This window comes from Terrapene carolina, unplaced genomic scaffold (genome assembly GCF_002925995.2).
Source record: "Terrapene carolina triunguis isolate 2854851 unplaced genomic scaffold, T_m_triunguis-2.0 Scaffold231, whole genome shotgun sequence".
In the NCBI taxonomy this organism is placed as follows: Eukaryota; Metazoa; Chordata; order Testudines; family Emydidae; genus Terrapene; species Terrapene triunguis.
The window spans coordinates 14,750,798-14,769,681 of NW_020664582.1; the positions used below are offsets into that span (position 1 = coordinate 14,750,798).

General features: G+C 46.2%; 1 protein-coding gene across 3 annotated transcripts in view; it reads left to right on the forward strand.

Annotated features, from left to right (window-relative positions):
• The window catches only part of TBX2 (T-box transcription factor 2), a 25,617-nt gene extending 12,986 nt beyond the window's left edge, over positions 1 to 12,631 (forward strand). For all 3 annotated transcript variants that reach the window (XM_026656637.2, XM_029912568.1, XM_026656640.2), the window contains 5 exons: positions 3,297 to 3,443; positions 5,435 to 5,511; positions 5,772 to 5,941; positions 7,829 to 8,376; positions 10,857 to 12,631. In XM_026656637.2, the coding sequence (XP_026512422.1) occupies positions 3,297 to 3,443; positions 5,435 to 5,511; positions 5,772 to 5,941; positions 7,829 to 8,376; positions 10,857 to 11,303 (1,389 nt within the window). In that variant the 3' untranslated portion in view covers positions 11,304 to 12,631. The remainder of the gene's footprint in view (positions 1 to 3,296; positions 3,444 to 5,434; positions 5,512 to 5,771; positions 5,942 to 7,828; positions 8,377 to 10,856) is intronic.
• The last annotated feature ends 6,253 nt before the right edge of the window (positions 12,632 to 18,884 follow it).

Sequence of the window (18,884 nt, forward strand, 5' to 3'; positions counted from 1 at the left end):
CACCGGGGTTTGTTTGAAAAAACCAACAAGCGTCAAAATTCTGGGAACTTTGTCGTCAGGTATTGTCGTTTACGAGGTTCCTATGTACTCGCTAAAAATAGACCCAGAAGAACCCACCTATTACCAAAACGGAGGAAAACAAGGGTGCTTGTGCCATGAATTTAACTGCCCCCGTTAGAAATAGGCAACATATTTCCCCCAGCAGACAGCGCAGTTTGAATGTGCGCTTATCATCTGTAAATAGTAAATCACCAGCTCTTATCACGACATTTTAATTCATAACACACATAGCGGGCCTTAAAATGCATGGGATCCATCACTCTTAATTAAGATTAATCGCCGTGTCGATTATGTGTGTGTGTGTGTGTGTGTGTGTGTACACACACCCCCTAACATGTTCACTTGGGCCTTTGAGTCAGTATGAATTGCGAATTTCAGACACATGGTGTAGGCAATGCTAACTTAACCGCCTCAAATGTCTAAGGTTGGGCGGAGGGTAAATGGAAGTGGTTGCACGTTCTAGATGTCATGGGTTTTGTAATTTGGAGAGGACCCTGACATATTCCCTATTTCAATTCCAGGGTGAGTTATTGAAAACCATGTAGTAAAATCCATTAAACAGTGGGGAGCAGGGGGATACAGGCTCTGCGCCATAACAATAAGTGGAAAACTTTTTTTTTAAATCAGCTTTGGAAGGAAGAACTCTTAAGAACATGGCATTGTGGGTTTAAATCCTTACACCATTTGCTTCATGGTTGAGTCACGCGGGTGACGGCCAATGCACTACTCATTTTCCTCCCTTAAAATATGCCAGATCAGTTTCCTTCACTGGGCCCGATCCTGTCAGTCCTCACACACTGTAAACCCTCCTGGATTTAAACGTGAGCTGGAATTGTTAGGAGATTGCCTGCAGTGTAATAATTATAAACTCAGGTAATTGCATAATTGCTCTAACATTTGTAACTGCAGGACTACAGGGCAATCTACTTGGCAGACCAGTCACCAGAACCTGGGAGAGATTGGGACGGTGTGTATGAGAAAGTGGGGGGGGTTACATCTGTAAAAATGATTTGGGATTAAATACAGTTGCCGAAATGAGATCGGGGGAGACTGTGATCTCTGAGAGGATTTCAGTGTGAATGGGCAAGTCCTGAATGACCTGTTTGATCACTTGACTTTTTGGTGGAGCAATAAAGGAAAAGAGAGGGTCATTTCATAAACCCTTAAGGTTTGTTGTTTGGTTTGGTTTTGGCTGCAGAATCGCCTCCCTTTAAATGAAAGATAAGAGGTGTCTGAGGGCAACAGGGTAGCTTGGGGAGCACACTAAGAAGCCATGCTCTCTACAGGTGCAACTGAAGGAGAGGCCAGCCCGCATATGGGCAAGGCTGGGTGTCCGCTGCAAAATTCAATATCTCGGGGATCTTGGTTAAAACCGGTCTTGGTATATTTCAGCTGGTAGATGGCTGAAGTGACCCACCTGTCTTAGTTTCACTGGGAGTACGGAAAGCTTATTCTGTTATTCCAGGAAGCAGAAGTCTCCTTGCAGAGAAGGATTTTTTTAAAGTCTATCAAACGTCCCTATTTATTTTTTTATTGATCATCTTCCTCGCCTAGTGAACAAAAAAATCGAAGTGTCTTAGCAATTTGCAGATATCCACAGCATAGAGAGGATCTGAACTAGGGAGAGAGATGTTTATTCTTCCATTAATGCCCGGTGAAGGGGGGCGCGAAGGGAGGGAATCAGAGCTCACAAACAAGCTGTCTTTCGCCTTTGGACAAGCATTTGGGGCGATAAAGAGAAAGTTCACCGTCCTAGGTTTTTGATATGGTAATTAACTGGGATTTGGAGATGGTGGTTTGTCAGTCAATCCATGCCACAGGCAGTCAGCGCCCACTCAAGGGTGGGTGGGGGCTGCACCCAACAGCAATATGGGCAATAGAAGGCATGAAAAATCTCTCAGGTGAGGAGATTACTTTGTCTAGATAGAAAAAGAACTGGCCCGTTCGATAAGACATTGCGCTGTGTTTCGAGAATGCAATGTGTAAATCAATAGCAAGAGAGTATAAGAAATAGCTTTTTATTATTCAAGGAAAGCTAGTGGGATCTAACATTTTGAACGGTTCCTCTTCATCAGTTCAATATTTTTGGTGTGTGTTGCTCTCAAAAGGCCGGCGTGTATTAAATCGGAAAGATCAGGGTTTAGTCTGTGCCATCTGGTCATGGAAGGGATGATTTTTTTTTAAAGGAATGCAGATTTACAGCCTGAATGGGAATTTTTGCACCATTTCCTTTATAAATCCCGTCTAGATTACATCGATATAATATTGATCTGACAGGTCACCAGCAGGTGACTATTTTGGGGTTAAAATTGTTTTTTTTATTGCCTTCTACAGCAAAATGAAGTGACAATTATTTAGCCACTTGGGCAATAGTATTTTACAATCATTAAGAATTCACCAGCCAGCAACAATTTTGTTTCGGTAATATTGCATTTAATCCTGAACACATCAGGTTACCGAATTATTAAATCAAGAACAGGCAAGAAAATACTTTAGTTGTGTGATTTGAAAGGGGGGAGAAAAGGAATTTAGAATTCGCAACAATTGTGTTCTTTTTCAGAGCAATTTAAGCTAATTAAAATGTGTATTTGACCCTTCTTTCAAATTGTGGTTCTGGTTTAGAAATATTTCCAAATGCTCTAAAATTAAAAAAATAAGGAACACAGAATTGCTTTGACTGCTGGCCACAGTTTCAGACACCTGATTAGGGAGCAAATGCTTGTTCATCTGTAATATCTTCATCTAAAACATAAAATCCACGTGGATCGTGGCGTTAAACAATCCTTTCACTATTCCAGTAGCTTACTTCGGAACATATTTTTCTGTTGCAGTCAACTGCGGTGAGATAACCCACTTCTGCGCTGTGTGAGATAATTTTATATAGCTCTAGATTGCTAGAAAATATGCAATGGAGACTGGGCTCTCCCTTCATTCTCAGGATTGTAATAATCTGGGGAGAGATATTTTGCCTCCTTATCATTATAGTCATCAGCCTGCATTTTTAAAGAGCATTTACAAAGAAATTGCAACAAGCCTTTTTCTTCCAAGTGACCTTATCAGTAGAGGCCAGATTGTAAAAAATGACTTATTATAAGAGGGGGGAAAACCCTCCTTTTGGTATGAATGGGGGAATCCTGCTTAATATTTGATAGCAGGCCCTGAGTTTAGGAATTCTACAGGGGAGATTGGTTTGTATTTGCTCGATTTCAGTCATTCGCTCATTTCCTAACCCACAGACCATATTGAACTCCATGCACAAGTACCAGCCCAGGTTTCATATAGTGCGAGCCAATGACATCCTAAAGCTTCCCTACAGCACCTTCCGGACGTATGTGTTCCCTGAAACAGACTTCATAGCAGTCACCGCATATCAGAACGACAAGGTAAGGGGACAAAGGGGTTGTTTTTTAAATGAACCTTTTCTTCTTGAGCAGATGTAGGGATCCGATCCTGCTTCCCCTGAAATCCCTGACTTCAGGATGGGATCAGGATCGGTCCCCCCCGAGGAGGAATCCAAGCAATGGGAATTGGACAAGGACTCCGATGCCCTTATAAGTCTCCTGTTCTGCTGCCACCTACTAATATTAGCCTGTTTAGCTCGCGGTTGTTAGTTTTAAAGAGTCCAACTATTTGGAAATCGAGTTTGCTAACTCGGGGGAGATAAAAATCAAAGCAGGGAGTTAATTGTGTGTGTGTGTTTTCTGATTCTGCCTGAGCCAGCCGGATGAAACATGCTGCTTGGGCTTAAGACAAGTCGGGGGGCAGTGCTTGGGGGAGTGGGAGCGAAGGGAGAGATTTCACAGACAGGTGCCCCCACATGAGGAGGCAGTACCCCACTTTCCCCCTCCCGGGAGCCTGTTTTTTCTTTTCTTTTCTTTTTGGTTCTTTGGCACGGGGACCGAAGAGTTTTGCTCAGTAGCTTTCAGATACTAAGGAGATAGAAATGATGAAGCATGAGGGGCGTTTGGAGGGAATTACCTCTAAAGGCAGCTTTTGCGGAGGAGCACAGTAAAATGACCAAGAAGATAGGCTAATTCAATAGCTTTCAAGATTAACCAGGGTTAGCCTTTCACTTGGGAGGGGGGGGGTGCCGGAGAACAGCAAGCAAAGCTTTGGAGATGGGCGGGAAATCTTTGATTCTGGTGGTGCTTTAGCTGGGTTTTGTTCTTCAGACTTGACCGGTTTTTAGCCCCCCCCCCCCCCAAGAGGTTTCACCCCCCCCCCCCAAAGCTGACCGGCACCTCCACTCCTGGCTGCTGATGTTAATTGACAGGTCTGTCTCAGGGTCCTGGTGGGCTTGTTTCCCTCGTAAAGTTTATGGCAAAGAGTCACAATCGATTAAAGAACACTTAGGCTGCAGCATCGCCGCAAGCTACCGCAACGCAACTCAGCACTTGTTCCAGCCTGGTTCTTTCGGATGGGCTACACACACACACACACACACACACACACACACACACACACACACACCACCCATCCTGCAGGTCTGCAAGCTAGGAGGGTGTGTAGCCAGCTGTCACTGACTACTCATCTCTTCAGACTAAAACCCTGCTTTGGGGCGGTATTTCTGATCCGTGCAGTTTAAGGGAGATGGATGAGTGGAGTGAGGGGCAGTTTAGGGCTGGAAAGGGACAGATCTATTATACCTTCTTTGCTAGGTATGCACTGCCTCTTCCCCACTGTCTATCCTGGCACAAAATAAAACCTGCTTGGTGGAAAAGCTGGGAAGTAAAAGGGGGATTAAGCAATTTGTTTTTACAGAAATAATGTGGAGCAGATCAAACATGCATTTTTAAAGCAACCATCGAGGGGACATATTTCAGAAGCATGAATTATTGAATGCCCTCATGTCGCCAGCACCATAAGTTAGTCTCTGGGAGAGATAAGAATAGCTTTTAACCAACACAGCAATGTTTAGTCGCCATCTTCCCTCCAGGGGGCCGTGAAAAATAACTTCCTATCATTAAAACTCTATTAATAATTCAGGCCAAACCTCAGCATCATTTTTAATAACGCATGCGGTGTGTTAAACCGGGGATTGTGTGTGTTTCAAACCGTTTGAAACAGAACCTAAATAGGACACTGACATTCTGCACCGTTGAACTTTGGAGGTTAGCACAGGTCAAGCGACCAAGCTACAAGGTTGCTCTTTATTTTTATTTCCCATCACTTTTTAATGACTAATATTTGTCTCATCGTTGCTGTTTTAAAGGGCGATTTTACATGTATTTCCACACAGTCCAAAAATGTGTGTGTGTGTGTGTGAGAGAGAGAGAGAGAGAGAGAGAGAGAGAGAGAGAATATTTTAACCCTTTCTGCATAAAACCTTGTCTCTAGGATAACTTACACAGCTTATTGGTGTTGTTGTTTTCAGATCACCCAGCTTAAAATCGATAATAACCCATTTGCAAAAGGATTCAGAGATACCGGGAATGGAAGGCGAGAAAAGAGGTAAAATTGTTATCCGAGCTAGAATGTTTTAGTCTCGTGGTAACATGGATATTTCCTTCTTCCTTCCCTTTGTTTTTGATATCCAAAAGTTACTTGAGAGATTTCAGTGGGGATTTAGTTTAGCCCAAAGTAATATTTACAACGGGTGTCGTAAAGCGATTCCACCTTCCCCTATCCCCATTAACAAGGTGGAACCATGAGTGTATCTATTGGGACGCACCACAGAGATAATGTTTAGTAATGACTTTTTCTTTTTGAAGGAAACAGCTCACTCTCCCCTCCCTGCGGATGTATGAGGAGCAGTGCAAACCTGACCGAGATGGGGGCGAATCCGATGCTTCCTCGTGTGATCCTGCCCCAGTGCGCGATACACTTCACTCCCCATTGGGTACAGCCCCGAGTCCCCTGAGACTCAACCGCAGCAGCAGAGGTAATTAGACAGTTCACTCCAGAACTCAGCATGAACGTCTGTTAAAAAAGGAAAGCGGTGATTTTTCTCTCTTGCCTTCTCTGAACAAAAATGGCCAGACTCCAATCTGATTTACATCCTAAAGCCTTCCTAGGAATGGCTTCGAATTAACAGAGGTGTAACTCAGACCCCAAGGTTGTTAACTGGAAAATTACTTTTTTCCACCCACTAGAACTGAGAGGTATTTGTAAGTCAAATCCAAATGGGAAGATGAGGAAGAAAAGAATAGATTCAAAAATTGTAATTTAAGTAATTTCCCTGGCGTGTCAGATTTCAGGTATGTCTTGGCTCCTCATTCGGCAATGATATAGGTGCCACTTTTAAATACAGATTAAAAACAGGCGAGGAGTGAATTCTATCCCACTTCCGACTGATTGCAAATTCGGGGTTCAGACCAGTGGGAAGAAAAATGTGCCCAACCCAAAGGAGAAGGAGGTAGAGAGGTTGATCCCTACAACAGAACCAAATGTTACGACTGAAGAAATGTAGCTGGGGAGGGGGGAATGCAAACCTTATTTGCAGCTTCTAACATTTTCCTGTTGTAAATTTGTGTAAACAACAGGCTGCATCAACGTAATTATGATGTTACATAAGCCTTACTGGCTTCCAGAACTCCTTTCTGGAGCGTTACTCTGGTTGCAAAAGGTAAATTAAACCCCCCTCCACAACAATCCCTAATTTTTCAGAGGAGAGAACTTGGAGGCTCACATCTAGTAAATGGAAATAAAACTCAGCAGCTCTCTCATTGTAGTTTTCAGCTACCATGTATGGCACTGACACAGTGTCAGTGGATTTGCTGCTTTAAAAAAAAAATCCTTTCCCTCTATTTTAGGCCTGCCTCTTTGGCTTGCAAAAATTAATGAAATTGCAGAAATAGTATTTACCTAATACCAGGGCTTATGACACACCTGGCCCTCTTGAGGGCTTTTCAGCTAAATCCATTAAACCAGCAATGAATATATACCTCAAACTAAGGAATTTAACTTAAGCTGCCTCAAACTTTTTGCTCTCTGAATCACAACTAGCCCGATATTATTTAAATCCGGATGTGTGAAGTTACCTGCCGCGATGGGATCTTTGCTACCTCAGACTACAGAGATGCTTGTATGCATGATCGATTCTGTTGCGAAATATGGTTCAATTCGCTATTTTCCCTCTCCACAATGATGTGTATTTTGATCAGTGCTTTTTCAGAACAGATCATGACATACTTATTTCATGGTGATTTAATCTGAACAACCCCCCCTCCCTTTCTAATCGGTCCATAAGGTGCATTTACACTTAATCTAGCTATACCATAAATGAATCAATTCTTTTCGAATACTGCACATACGCCTTCCTTTCTCGATGGCTTTTGCTTTGTTTGAACCCGCGGAGCACGTCACGAGCTAGGCAGACCAGGGTGAAGATGAAGCTAATTGAGAGGATGCTGTCATATATTTTGGTGCCCTTAGCAAATATGTTCTTCCTGTTTGGCAAAGCGGTGCTAATCCCCTGTGCCTCACAACGACCAGTTTATAAAGGTCTAATTCTCTCCTCCCCCCCCCCCCCAAAATAGATTGAATTTTTTCAATGAATAACCCGGGTTTTTTTTTTTTCCAAAACGGTGGAGATTTTAGTAGCATCCCCCCCTCCCCCAGTTGATTGCTGAGTTTAAATAGAGCCAGGCAGACAGGGCCGGCTGGGGAAGGCAGGTTGCCATGGGTGTGTGATACAAGGGGGGGAGAAGGGGTTTGGGCAGCAGGGCAGCCTGCACCGGGGCTGATTCCCGTTGCCCCCCAGCTGTGCGAGCCCCCGGGGCACGGGATGGGCCCGCGTTTCACACACCCCCCCCCCCTTTCCTTGCAGAGGAGAAATCCTGCCCGGAGAGCGACCCGGAGCTGGAGAAGCTGCCCGAGGAGCGGCCGGCCCGCGGGCCCAGCCCCGGCCCGGAGGAGACCAGCCCGCGGCTGCCGGAGGAGCGCAGCCGGGAGAGACCCAGCCCGGAGAAGCCCAAGGGGCTGGAGAAGGACAAGCCCGAGGGGCGGCGGAAAGAGCCGGACGCCTCCAAGAAGGAGGCGGAGGGCGGCGGGCTGAGCAAAGAGTCCTTCGCCCCCCTGATGGTGCAGACGGACAGTCCCCCGCACCTGAGCGCGGGGCACCTGCAGAGCCTGGCGCTCTCCGGCCTGCACGGGCAGCAGTTCTTCAACCCGCTGGGCGCCGGGCAGCCCCTCTTCCTGCACCCGGGGCAGTTCGCCATGGCCCCCGGGGCCTTCTCCGCCATGGGCATGGGACACTTGCTGGCCTCGGTGGCCGGCGGGGGCCTGGAGAACGGAGCCCTGGCTTCGACTCAGGGGGCGGCCGGGACCGCCACCCCCTTCCCCTTCCACCTCTCCCAGCACATGCTGGCCTCTCAGGTAAGCGGGGCTCGCCGGAGGGGGCTGGGACAAGCCGCGGTTCCCCCCCCCCCCAATACTCAACTCCCCTCCCTTTACCCTCCCCACGAATGTATCCCCCCATTTCACCCCCTTATCCCGCATCTGCTTCCGTATTTAATTCTCCCCTTCATTGCCCTAGTTAACCCCCCTTCCTTCTCTCCTTACCCCCCTATCTCCTGCTTAGAAATGGGGGGGTCCGGAGCCTGGGGTCCCCGCACGGCTGAATTCGTGCCAGGGCAGAGCCCAGCACCTCTGGGCTGGCTGCATCAGCTCGCAGTGGAAAACAATGGCTCTTTCATTGTGTCCCCAGGCCATCCCATTCCCCCCTCCCCCGTCTCCTGGCTCCCTGGGCAGCGGGAGGCTGGGTTGTTACCGGTCACTATCCCAGTCCCCTTCGCTGATTGAATCGGATACCACATTGCTTGCTTCAAATACCTCTCGGCTGCTTCACTGGCCGGAGAAATGCGGCTGGTTGAAGCAGGGTCACGTTTCGGATCGGGCTATCCGGAGAGCAATTCAGTGCGGTTCCCTAGCCAGCCTGGGACTTTGGAAAACAAAATCAATCAACCCATCCGGGAGACAGGGGAGACCGAGTGCCTGATAGCGGCATTATCGCCTGCTTTCTTCTGCAGGAGCCCACCCGAGGGTCCCTTTATTTCTATCCGTGACATTTGTCTCCGGCCAATAATATATCATCCTCCCTTTGGTCCTGTAACACTCTAATTCGTTTAGATGCAGCCAGATCTGAAGGGTAACAAATCAGCCCGCGGAAATGCTCGGCCCTGACCCCGTTTTAAAACCCCCAGTTACAGGGGTATTGAATTGATACAGAATAAAACGTGTCTAGCTCCAGTCTCTCCTTGAGTGTGAGTGTGTGTAATGTGCAGGAGCCAGGACTGACCTTCCATTCCTACAGAGCTTTGCGAGGCGAACCCGGGCGAACCTTTCAGACCGGGTACAGTCGTGATTACTTTGCAGCTGCTTGCTTGTTGCTAATGCAAACAGGAGATACATGGGAATTAGGGACGCGCCTATCCACTTCTGTGCCTTTCCCTAGCTTTGAACAGGGTGCTCAGCGCCAGGGTGAATCCGGAGTCAAACCCAGCAGGCTGGCGCTGCTGGAGCCTGTAACGATCAGTGCTAGAGGGGGTAGCTGCGTTCAAGGCTCATTATGTCCCCCCAAATCAGAGGGGCCCATAAGGAGCATGTCTAGTAAGTGGAAAGGGCCCGATTCTGCCCACTGACTTCAATGGGAGAAAGATCCAGCCTATTTCCACTGGCCAAAACTAGGGTTGTGCCATCTTCAAAATGGGTGTGTGTGTGTGTGTGTGTGTGTCCCAACCCAACTACACCAAGATGTCATTTAAATTGTCTAATTTATCGATCCTACTTAACTGTGTGTCTTAATGTGATTAAACTTGTGGTGAGGATGCACAGACCTGGGAGACAGGCTAGAGCAGAGAGGGAAGATGTTGCTTTTGATGTCCTAGTGGAGACCTGTTCAAGGCAGAGCCTTATTGTGGTGGACTGCTCTAGCTTTTCAACAGGCATTTCTCTGGTAGGGGCTTCAGGCTGCCCAGCAGACGTGCTAGTTAACTTCATTTCTATTTATCAGGTCTGATCCTCTCCCCATTTATTACAAGATCCTTTAGGAACTCAACAGGTTACCTTCATCCCTACCTATTCCTTGAGCAGTGCCCCAGCCTAATTAAGAGGGCATTGCTTCTGTGCTCGGGACTGTTTCAGCAGGTTGATTCCTTTCACGGTTCCCTGACGTTTAAATCTCTTTTGCTGCATACAGGGTGTATTGTTTCAGTGGGAAATTCGGAATAAAAGGGTGCAGGATCTGATATGTGGCATATATTTATTAGTAGAGAGGAGGCACAAATTTGTGGCATCTCTCTTGCCCCAGAGGGATGGAAAGTGCTGAGCTGGGTGGGTGAGAGTGTTGGAAGAAAATATTCCATTTCCATTAGTTAATGAGTTTGACTTGATTTTGCGCTGCTGGTGGAAGGTCATTTATGCTCCCAGAGGACAGAGAAGCTCACCCAATGCAGAGACAATTGACAGACAAGCCTCTGTCTCTTGGGCTCTGCGTTTGAAGCGATACAGGAGCTTGGCTACTTCGACTTCCTCCTGGGTCCCCGGGATGAAATGCCCTGGTCCCAGGCCTGCCGTCCTTTCTCTGGGGCATTGGTTGGTTCCCCATCCCTGGTCCCCCAGCTTCCTTCCAATGAACTGGACGCAGGTGCCAACCCCTTTCACCTGGAGTCTGCTCTCCTGGCCTCTTACCTTGGCAGTAGATTCTCTCCTAATCCCTTGATTTCAAAGATATCAGGGTGGCTCACCTGGATTTTCTGGTTGCCTGACATTCTTCCCCCTGCCCCTCAGCTTGCGATATGGCCAGTTCCCACCACCAGGCGCTCTTAAAACTCTCCCGCTTTGTCTCTCTCTTGCAGGGAATTCCGATGCCCACCTTTGGCGGACTCTTCCCTTATCCGTACACCTACATGGCAGCTGCGGCTGCCGCCGCCTCAGCGCTGCCAGCGACCAGTGCGGCTGCGGCCAGCTCCCTGTCCCGGAATCCCTTCCTGAGCAGCACCCGCCCTCGCCTGCGCTTCAGCCCGTACCAGATCCCCGTCACCATCCCACCCAGCACCAACCTCCTGACCACCGGTCTGCCCGCCAGCCTGAACCCAGGCTCGGAAGGCTCCAAACCCAGCAGCAGCAGGGAATCCAGCCCCCTCCCAGACCTCCCTTTGCACAAATCCAGCAGCCAGAGGGGCTCCCTCTCTCCCAAAAGCTCCCTGAAAGATTCCATCAATGAACTGCAGAATATCCAGAGACTGGTCAGTTGCTTGGAGAGCCAAAGGGAGGTGTCACCCGGCAGGGAGTCCCCCAAGTGACTGGCTGAGCTGCCAACACGCCAGCCCGAAGGGCTGAGAAGCACTGGGATTTTGTACAGCACAGTATAAATATTTATTTAAAAAAAAACAAGGGAAAAAAAGGGGAGGGGGACAGGCAGTTAAAGACAGGGATACAAGTGTGATCCATACAGACACCCAGACAAAGCAGAGGCCAAGTGAATGGTCCACAAGCAAAATATCCCGTAGCCAGGAGTAATTATGGGAGACTATTCCTCCCTCCCTCCCCACCACTCTCCACTCAGACCCAGGAGAATATAATGGATAGGATCTCCCCTCCCTAAACCCAAATCAGGAGAAAATACGGCGAGTATCCTTCCCTCCCCTCCTCAGTCCCACTGGTTTGGACTCCAAATACATCTGGAAAAGCAAAAGGACTCCAATCTGCAGCATAACTTTCTTGATCAATGGATTACCCATAACACATGCAATTTCCGGGATGGCGAAAGAATGTACCAGTCATTCCCTTAAAGAGACTGCGGGAAAGGTGACTGATGTTTTCTATAGGGACTGATTTCTGAAGGGAGGAAGATGCTTTCAACCCCCCTCCCCCACCTAAAACAGACAATTTTAAGAGGAAAATAATAACTCTGGGCAAGCCTAGTGACTATGAACAAGTGTGTAACCTGATTTGTCAGGGGGAAAATGGAAATAAACTGTCCAGCTCTATTGCATCCACCACTGATTTCAAAGGCCACCAACACGCAGAACTGGTACAGGCAGTGTGACATGGCGGTTTTGGAATCTACCTGTGTACCAGAAAAAAATATTTATGAAATAAATGAAAATTTGTGTAAATAAGCTATAAGGAGCCCAGAATATGCAAATTGGTATTAATTTATTCAGTTGTACATTGGTGTGTACATAATATTTAGAGTTTAACTCATCGCATTTAATTTTTTTTCATTTTACATGAACATATATATTGTAAATGAAAAAAATATTTAGCTCTTTGTGATTGAAGGAGAACTTGGTTTCTTTAACTGTGTTTTAAAATGTTGTTTATCCCGCCTGTTCTCTAGGACAATCATGTGCCATCAGTATACACTTTTCAGTCATTAAAATCAGAGTTCAATTCTTTAAGGAACTCTTACAAGGAAAAAAAATCCAATGAAAATATCTTTACAGTGCGGGGTACAGGAAATGCAGGAATAAACCTCAGGTTTTTATTTTTCACTCCAGAACAAAAAAAGAAATATAATAAATTTAAATATCACATGGACTGTGCTCTATATTTGTTTTAAAATAAAAATATACAGGATTTGAAATGTGCTGGTTATTCGGGTATCTATCTGTTCATTTTTTGATGAATTCTCTCACATCTTTCAATAAAAAATATTCTAAGAAGCTTCGCAAGTTTGGTGTTTTTCATCTCTCCTAGCATTTCAGGATTCTATGTGGGTTATTTACTTTATTCTAACGTTTGGGAGTACGAACCTCCCCCCCGAAATTTGAATAGCCCAGCATGCACGTCGAGTTCTGAGTGGAGATTTTGATCACCCTAAGAAATTAAAACCACTAACAATTTTTTTTATGTGAGGGCTAACTACAACCGGGATGACATCATTCTTACCAAGAGTAAGTCTGAGAGCCTTCAGTTAACTACAGTCATGCAGGTTCATGCAGTGAGCCACGTGCTTAACTTTAGCACGTGAACAGTGCTGACAAGTCACGTGCTAAACACTTAAGCACCTGCATAACTGGTTGCGGCTCCATTTTGCTTTAATTAACACAAAGGATTGGGGGGGGGGGTTGATTCTATGTCACCCTCATTCCCTGCACCTTTGACTTTAGATTTTTTTTTTAAAGAGTAAATGATTAACCCAGGAGGAGGAACCGAACTAGCTGGGTAAAAGTGTGGATTTTGTGTAGCCCTCGATTCTCTGCAGGTCTGTGCTGAAGGACCCATTGCATTTAAGTCCTAACATCTGAAAACCCTGGCATGCATATTATTAACATACTGTACTCGCCCCAGATTCGTGGATCCAACAGCTCCCGGAGAAGACTTGAGTGAGTTCAATTACCATCTGAAGACTTTGAATCTGAAACGTAGAGACTTTATTAGGTTAGGCCTATTTTTTTTTATATATGTTCGTTATTATTTTCAATTAGAGGATGTGTAGAAAGTCTGTTCTAAATCCTGCGAGCCTGCATTTAATTTTGATCAGGAAAGATTAAAATGCTTCAATGCATATAAACATCCGTTTTGTATTATTGAGATATAAACGAAAAGAAACAGTTTGATTTAAAGCGACAGCAGCAGATACAGTTTCCAGCGACAGTGTTGCAACATTTTGCTGCCCCCCTTTCTTTTTAGCTTAAAGCACACACATAACATAAAATCAGACCCCCCCCCCCCTTTATTGCCAATGTAAACTGTGGCTCTTTGAAAACCATTTTGGCTAAGCTGCCTTGTTTATTTGCAAATATGTTTCCCATCTCGGCGGAAAGGAAGCCTTTTATTTTAATTTGGCTTGATGACATTGGATTTTTGTGTCTTATCTGTCAGTGGTTTGTTGGAATTCCCCTGCCACCCCCAAAATAAGTTCCTAGGGCCAGCTTTTATTATCTAAATGTTCCTGTTGCGAAATCTGTGGCTACCATGTGTTGAGAACAACGTAAAAATGGGGATATTTTGTGAGAGTTTGCATTAAACCAAGGCTCCTAGGGAAAAGTCGTACACCTGGCATAATCAAAGACATCTCTGCTATTCTTGCAATCGGGGTCCCCGTCAAGCAACAGGCTCTGCTGGCATTTAATCACGAGTAGCGAATGTCTGTTCACCTGAGCAAGGAACGCCAAAGAACCTCCTCAGGTGAATCAAGTGAACGTTTGCAGAGTTGGGCCCCTAAAACGTTCAGAACATGAATTCTCACCCACGCAGCAAACCCAGCGCGTTCTGTTACAGAACCCTTCCAACAGCTGCTGACAAGCTGCGTTCTATTAATCATCTATCCAATTAGCATTTCTAGGTCAAAAGATACCTCGTTATAATTGTTTTAACGTGGGTTGCGATGACTGTTTTCGGCAGGAAGAGAGAGAGGTAGCGCCCCTATCCCCCCCGTAAATAATACTCACTCTTACACTTTGTCTTGTTTTAATAGGCTAATTTTAGCTAGTTTGCTAACAGGTGTGAAGGACAAAGGGACTAGAGAGAGGCTGTTGGTTAGTCATGGTCGCAGCTTGAAAACAGCTAGTGCTGTCTGGAGTTCTCCTTGTTTGGCAAGACACTGAAAAAACCAGGGAGAAGTTTCCAACTCGCTTTCCAACTGCTTCCCAGGTAACGGGGCCCACAAGCCCAGTCGTTTTCTCCTTTCTGTTAATTGCTGAAGTTTTATAGGGGATCGTTGGAGAGTTCACGATTGGCTTTCAAATAATTTCCCCCTCTCTTTCGGTCAAGGATCTAGTCTCCCTCAGGTATTAGGCGCCCCGCCCCCGTTTCATCCCCCAGAAGCATGGTTCCCCCTATGAAATCTGTTTAAACTGACCCAAGTCCTTATATTCCCAAAGAGGTCGGGAGGTCCTAATTTCTCTCTGGTTTGAGGAGAACTTCCCGGCTTTATGGTAAAGCAATAAAGGATGACATAAACAACCCTTTTCTTCACCAATTACCCTTTTCTCATTCTTTGGAAGATTTATTAGCCAAATTGTTTGTGTTAGGAAAAACTTCGAAGTTTACCGGGTCACTCGCAGAGCGGTGTTGTGTGTAGAGGGCCCTCTGCTGGCGAAATGAGTTAACACACCCCCCTGAGGTCAGTCTTTCACAAGGGTGAACTTTCTGCTTGGAAACTGGACGAGTTTCTAGGTAATTGTTAGTTAAATTTGTTTCATTTATATAGTTGGTGCTTTTTCCTTAAAAGTAGCTTCCCCCCATTTATTTCAATTTAACTAGTTAAAATATTCTCCCATCTTTCTTAAAATAGTATAATCAAATTAACTGCCAACATAACCTGCTCGCCAACACTGGCGTATTGTCCTATTTGTTAACTGTTTAAATTTGGGATAATCCAAAGTTCTCATTTAAAACAAATATAAATTGCTTAACTGATAAAATATTTAAATCAGTGAAGCTGGATGTGTGTGACTATTTGGGGTGTAAGATAATAGAATGGTGACATTACTGGTGCAATTGGGTTAAGATAAATCTAATGGGGATAATATCGAAAACTGAGTAATGGATCCCCCAGTTTGGAAACTACTTTCATGTGGGGAGGGAATAAAATTACTGAAACAGGCTCTCAGAATCATTTCAGGATGGGTAATATCTTGAGTCTGTTTTTTTAGGAAGTATAAGGAATATACTATAAAGAAAAACACTTCACAAATACCTAGCAAGAAAGCAATGTTTACATTTATATTTAATTAGAGAAGGGCTGGCTTGAGGGAGAGACAAGGAAGTTAGGTTTAAAATAAATATCTATAGGGAAATCTCTCCTATTCACATCCCCGGATTCAAGAATAGAGCCATCCGACCTATTCTGAGGCTATGGCTGGTAAATGTTTAAATGTTTGCTTCCTTCTTGCAGTGAGTTGTTGTTGAGATGTTGGGGTATAAAGCTCCGGGGCTAGGCAAAGACTATTTCTAGACTGGCTGTGTATATCAGGAAGTTCCTCTATATCCTTCAGCTAGGAAAGGACTAGAGTGTCCTTTTATACTTTCCTTGTAAGAAACCATTCCACTGGAGCCAAGCTAAAGGGAACTCTGCTCCTTCACTGCCTGACAGACATGACTGTGAAAGGCCTCAAGAAAAGCAGTGCTGGCAAAGCCCCACTGAAATCAATGGGCTCTGTATAGGCCCATGTCATTGCAGAATGGGGGCCAGATCTATACTGATGTAGGGTCTAGTCATGTCAGCATCCAAAAGCCCAACATCTTCCTCATGCTGAAATCAGTGACCGGGCTCCCACTGACCACAATGAAAGGAGGATCTGTCCTTTCACACTGGTGGAGCTGAAGACAGACCCTGGCCCCAGGTATGTAAGGGCGCAGTAGTCCAGTACTTAGCCAAAACTCCCACAGAAGTCAAGCATACAGGGATGGAAAACGTGACCTCCCAGAGAAGCCTGACTCTCCCTGCTTACCAAAGGGGCGTGTGGATTTTTCATTTGTGGCAGTGCAAAGCGTTCCAGCAAGAACAGATCTGCCTCCCTCGCAGCCAGACAGAAATTGAAGCCATCAATAAATCCTATATTTAAGTGACTTAACTAACAACATAAGTAACCGTTGGGCACACGCTGCCTTTTTTGTTATAAATGGATACATTAAATTACTCTGGTCTGACACACCCTGTGGTATAATCTTGGTATGAAGTGACATTGGAGATGCATGTAATTCTGCACATCACAATGCCCATGGCAAAACTCTGCTTGCCTTAATTCTGTTGTCCCATTGCTCCTGGAAATGGAGTGTTGTATGGTGCACTGCTCATCCCCTCTGGCTCAGGTATTTGTAAGACATATTGGTAGTTGTTAATATTGTGTCTGACGCTTACTATACATCACACTCTATGGCTGAAAATATCCAAAGTTACTTTGGACGCTGCATCAATTTTGTTGGGTGTTCAACCTGAACATTTTTAAAGGGCTGATTTTTCTCCCCCCCACCCAACCCTAGAGGACGACTGCTTAGCATTTGCTGAAAATCAAGCTCATTTAATGTGTCTCAAGTGAGGCACCTAAAATTACTGATTCCTCTTGAAAGTGGTGGACAAGATGTGCCCAGTACTCTACTAGAGAGATGTAAATAGAATTCTGCCCTGAAGGCCTTGCAGTCTAATCCTCGTGGGCATCTTCCTGCATCCATGTAGAGCCCCATCATCGGAGCAGTTTGACATTGCAAATGCTTATGCAGAGGCCTATGCAACTCTGTTCCTGGCCTATTGAACTCAATAGAGCTATTCATCATGTGAGTAAAGTTACACATGCGGGTTGGTAGACTCAGGGCCTATATTCTGGCAAAAACCTGGAGGAGGAGATGCCAACACAGGGAGGGGCCGTGTGGGGAGAGGACAATGTTATGTGATTGGGGTGGTTAGTAAATGGAGTCGACCAGCATTATAACTTTAGTGACATAATATAAGACAGCATTTCTATGTGATATTAGAATAAAGGGGGCAGGCATACATAACAGAGACTGTAAACTGGTTTTAGATGGGCCATAATATGTAGTGTTGCCAGAGGTCCGCTTAATAAAATAATAGAATCAAAAATGTGGCTTTGTTGCAACTGAATATGTTATTGTGGGAGGGGAGAGGAGAGAGAGTGAGCCAGACTTTGCTGCTCAGGGTCTATTCTAACAGAAAATTAGCAATCCTGCTTCGATTAGAAAGATGGCACAGATCTGTCCAAACCTGTTTGAAAACCCAATTTCATTTTTTAAGCTGTTTAGTTTTTATTCACAACAGGGTAAAAGCTGCAAAAATACCTTTTTGTGAATGTTTATTCAAATGTTAGAACAAATTTGAGGCACTCGGTTTACACTCCTTTCTCTATTCCCTTTCCACCAACACTTATGCAATCACGTTTTATTACTGCAAATGCTTATGGAAAGTGGATTTTAAAGGCTTTTCACCCTGAGTATCATCCCAGAAATCAAATTGACACACTCACCCCACTAGTAACTAGAACATGACTTGTATATAGCCCATGGCAACAAAGCAAAAAGCTCAAATTTTGAACGGTAAGCCATGGAGTCAATGAAATAACTCCTCTGGTACAACTACCCCCGAGAAAATTATGCAGAAGGCAGCGGGGGGCTGGAAGAAGGCGTGGGAGTCAGGTGGTACTGAGTTCTAATTCTGCCTCTGCCACTGACTCACGGCATGGCCTTGGCCAAGTTACTTTGCCGTTGTGGGCATGATTTGTGGGAGGTTTTCTGGCAAGCCTGATGCTGATACTCACTCGCCTGCCTCCCAGGGGTGCTGGGTGGGTTAACTAAGCAGCGCTCTCTGCTCTGAATGCGTGAGCCGGGCACGTTATCTGGGCCAATTCACCGGCCTACTGTTAGCATCGCGGCGATCCCTTGGCCACCCTGGGCTCGGCTGTATTTTTAGCCCTGGAGAATAAACTTCCGTGTAAAGCCTATGGGAAGCGGGGGCGGGATAGGAAAGGGGGGTTGGCTGCCAGGAAGCGCTGATCACAAACCCGTGGAGGGGCCAATTGCTTCCCACACCCTCCTCCCGCTCTGAGGGGACCAAGCCCCTCACCGCTGGCTCTGGGCGGAGCAGGAGGCGAGGGCAGGGGGCTGCCTGCCCCCCTGCAGCGGGTCCCAGCGGACTGAGTCTCATTACTGTTCGCCGCCGCGGGCGAAGGGGTTAAGGCTGGCTGGGAAGCCGGCAGGGTGGGAGCTGGCAGCAGACAGCGCTTTGTCCTGGGGCTGGCGCCTGACGCCTGCCTGCCGGGCACACCGCCTCCCCGGGCCGGGGACAAAGGCAGCGCGGGGCGATCGCTCCAGCGGCAGCCCCCAATTAGGAAGCCTCTCTCCCGGGCCCTCCTCGCACCAGCCTCCTGGAGCCGCCCGGCCATTGTCCCAGCCCCGGCGCTCTCCCAATTAGCGAGGCGGGC